Raw genomic sequence first — 4,120 nt, 5'->3', positions numbered from 1 at the left:
TATATATATATATATATATATATATATATCTCTTTGTCTATCTATATCTATCTATCTATGCGTAATTCTTTCTCCTCTCTCTTCTTTTGTTTAATATATATATATATATTATATAATATATAAACATAATATTCGTACATATATATATTATATAATATATAAACATGAATATATCCCCTCTGTCTGTCTGGGCCCCTGTTAATTTGTTTTGTTTATTATTTATTTTGTTTGTTTTTCTGCTTTTTTCTTCTGTCTTCACTCACCAGTCACTGCAATTACGTGGTGTCGCCCCGCAGCAATTTGTTTTATCTTCCGGTTGTTAAACTTTACTTTCGTTGGACTCCAACGAACTGCACAGACACCCCACACCAAGCAGCAGCAGCAGCAGCAGCAATAGCAGTAGCAGCAGTAGCAATAGCAGTTGTAGCAGCAGTAGCGGTAGCAGCAGCATAAAGAATAGCAGCAGCAGCAGCAGTACCAGTAGCAGCAAATCTTTGCTCAGCAGCAGCAGCCGCAGCAGCAGCAGCAAGGACAGCAGCAGCAGCAGCAGCAAGCATTGATGTCTGACTGGAATTGCAATCTGCTCCCAATACACCGTAAGACCCATCTCCAAATGAATACACCTGGCCGTCTTCTGCAGCAAAAAAGCAAAAACATAATTAAATTCAAACATATGCAGATGATGCTGCTGCTGCTGCTACGTATGGTTCTGCTGCTGCTGTTCTTGCCGTTGCTGCTGCTGCTTCTCTTGCTCCTGCTGCTGCTAGTGATGCTGTTTCTTCCTGCTGCTGATGATACGCCGCTTCTTCTGCTGCTGTTGCTGCTGCCCTTTGCGCTGCCGCAGCAGCAGGACCAGCATCACCACTAGCAGCAGCAAAATGAGCACCCCCCCGACCACCACCACAAGGAGCAGCAGCAGCAGCAGCAGCAGCAGCAGCAGCAGCAGGAAGAGGTTTAATGATTGACCTGTGAGTACGAGAGTATATTTTGCTCCGCATGCGACCTGAATTGCTCGTCTTGGAAATAACACTTCGTCAGGGCCCCTGTTCAATTTGCACATAAACACTATTTTTATATATTTCTTATTTTTATATATTTCTTATCTTTATTATTATTATTATTTATTATTATTATCTTCTTTATTGCATGGTACTAGTAATACAACGATTTAATATCAATTATAATAATAATTAATGTAACACCTCGTAAAACCTAAAGGACTAAATAGAGTAGCATGCATATATATATGTATATATATAATATATATAATATACATGCATGCATTAAATACATATTTGTATGTATGTATATATCAATATAAGAGCTAATATTAATATGTGATGCCTAGAATATAAATATTATAATATATATATATATGTATATATATGTACAAGTGCACGTTACTATACATGCGAATAAGAATTAAAAGGTTAAATGAAGTAGTATTAACAAATGATATCAATAAACAAACAAATATATATATATATATATATATATACATATATATATTACATATAAATATATATAAATATATATATATAAAGAGTTAAAGAATAAAACTAAAATATTTTTTGTTTACTCGTTTTGAAATTCTCCGCGCAGTTTGCCGCTGCCGCGCTGCCCGCAGTCGCCGCTGCCGTAGGTAAACACTCGGCCCTCTTCTGCAGATAAATAAATAAATAAATAATAAATAAATAATAAATAAATGAATATTAATAAATAAATAAATAAATAATAAGTATTAATAAATATATAATTAATATTAATTATTAACTAAAGAGTTGAAAAGAGAAAATTTAATGCAGAGGGTCGGCAATATATGAAGACGCGAGTTTATCAGCAAAAAGTATTAAACAAACAAACAACGGGGCTTGCATGCACCTCTTTAAACAAATATATATGCATGCATGCATGACGCTGCGACAGCAGCAGCAGCTGCTACTGCTGCTGCAGCAACAGCAGAAGAAACAGCAACCGCAGCAGCAACAGCAACAGCAACAGCAGCAGCAACAGCAGCCGCACCGGCACTAGCATCAGCAAGGGCACCACAACTGGCAGAATCAGCAGCAGCAGCAGGTGCAGCAGCAGCAGCAGCAGCAGGTGCAGCAGGTGCAGCAGCATCATCAGGTGCAGCAGGTGCAGCAGCAGCTTGAACTGACTGGTTGTGCATGCAAGATGTTCTTCTCCGCAGGAGACATCAACGACTTGCATATATTCTAAGCCTCTTCCTTCTATTAGCTGCGGGCTGCATGCATGCATATTGCCGCTGTCTCTCCAGTTCCAGCAGTACAAACGGTAGTCATCTATATGAACAAACAAAACATAAGTAATGCAAATTAAATAAATATTAAACACAAAGAAGACTCGAATGCTCCTGCTGCTCCTGCTGCTGCTGCTACTGCTGATACTGCTGCTGTTGCTGCTGCGACTACTACTACTGCTGCTGCTGGTTTTGCTACTGCTGCTGTTATTTCTACGTCCGGTATTACTGCTGCTGCAGGTGATTCTACTGGTACTGTTGTTGCTACTACTGCTGCTGTTGCTGCTGCTGCTGCTGCTGCTCCTTCTGCCTCTCTTACTGCTACTGTCGTTTCTGCTGGTCCTATCACTGCTGCTATTGCTGCTATTATTCATACTACTTGTGCTGCCGCTGCTGCTGGCGCTACAACTAATACTGCTTCTATTGCTGCCTCTACTACAACTCCTGTTGTTGTGGTTGCTGCTGCTGCAGTTGCTGCTGCAGTTGCTGCTGCTGCACCTGCAATGAAGGCGGCTAGAGTGGATCCGCATGCAAGTTTAGAAATTCCCAAGTATGAGCGAAATCGCTGAGGCCCCACTAATCTGCTGCGGTTGTCTTTTTCTTTTTCTAGAGACCAGAAGCAAACCCAGCTGCCTTCATCTTCCTTCTCAGAGTTTGCTGTGTACAACAACGAAAAAACAACAAACAAAAGAAGAACAGCAGCAGTGACAGCAGCAGAAGCAGCAGCAGTACAAGCCACGATAAAAATCCTGCAGTTCTGCTAAAAGTTAGTGAATATTATAAAGTCATAGTAGCAATGCTGCACTGGTGCTGCTCCTTGCAAACCGTTTTCATCTTCTTGGGCTTATGTACATACCTTCGTGTGGTCGACGGTCTACCTGTTCCCTTGCAACAAGGGGAAAGGCTTCTGATGCTGGTGCTGCTGCGGGTGCTGCTGCTGTTGCTGTTGCTGCTGCTGCAGCAGAAGCTGCATACTGCCGCATCTGGGCGTTCAGAGGGGCACCCACTCCCCAGTGGGGATATGGTGTAAATTGTGTAGCAACGTTATTCATCTTGACTCGGAGTATTTAAAATGAATTAATTCTTTTTGAATTAGCAGGTAAATGAGGATTTGTTCAATGATTTCTTGCAGCCGACGGAAACAACACCTGGTGAGGAAAAGAGATCAACGGAGGAAGGTGGGGAATATCCACCGTCCATGGTGATCTCAGGGAATGAAACAAAGTATTAAAAAGAGATAAATAATTTATTTAAAACAAAGTCGAGGGAAGGGAGAGAAATTAAGTCGCAACAGAAAAAATGAATGGCTTGCATGGGCGCCCACGACGGCCGCAGTGTCTGGGATGTACATACACCTTAGCAAGCTTTCAGGAAGTAAATTTTGCAGGAATAAAATTAAAATAACGAAACAAAAAAGACAAACTTTTAAAATACTACAAAAAGAGAAACAAAAGCAGCTGTCGCCGATGGTCTTGTCTGATCTGGGGCTTCAAGGGCATCTCACCCTCCCCAAGGACTCGAGAAAGCATGGAAACCCGTCTTTAAATGCAATTTTTTTTCATTTTCTCCTAATATATCAAATAAATATTATTAATTTTGTCATTTAAATTATTAAATTTTCATAAAAACATTGATTTTAAGGGCAAACCAGCAGACCGGTCTGCTGCGTCTGCCGGTGGTGTTGTAGGCGGCGGCTGCGATAATTACCCCCAACAAAACAAGAGAAAATATGCTTCATCAACAGAAAAAACTTTAAAAATAAATTAAACAAATAATTTTAATTAAATTAAAAAATTAATTCAACAAACATATTGAAAAAGTTAAGCCAGTTCAACAAACCGCTCAAGCGACCAACCCGCC

The 4,120-nt window shown here is 40.3% G+C and overlaps 1 protein-coding gene across 1 annotated transcript; it reads right to left on the bottom strand.

The window, feature by feature from the left end:
• Positions 1-665: 665 nt before the first annotated feature.
• On the bottom strand, positions 666-3,312 carry EAH_00031750 (E3 ubiquitin-protein ligase HERC2 , related; the record flags this gene model as incomplete). Its single annotated transcript, XM_013392378.1, has 6 exons — positions 666-835; positions 967-1,043; positions 1,580-1,661; positions 2,160-2,303; positions 2,759-2,917; positions 3,117-3,312. 6 exons carry the CDS (start codon positions 3,310-3,312, stop codon positions 666-668), a joined length of 828 nt encoding a protein of 275 aa, XP_013247832.1.
• Positions 3,313-4,120: the final 808 nt, after the last annotated feature.

This window comes from Eimeria acervulina, genomic scaffold (genome assembly GCF_000499425.1).
Source record: "Eimeria acervulina Houghton genomic scaffold, Eah_scaff302, whole genome shotgun sequence".
NCBI classification, from domain to species: domain Eukaryota; phylum Apicomplexa; class Conoidasida; order Eucoccidiorida; family Eimeriidae; genus Eimeria; species Eimeria acervulina.
The sequence above is the reverse complement of the archived record's forward strand: the minus strand, read 5'-3'. Positions and strand labels throughout refer to the sequence as shown.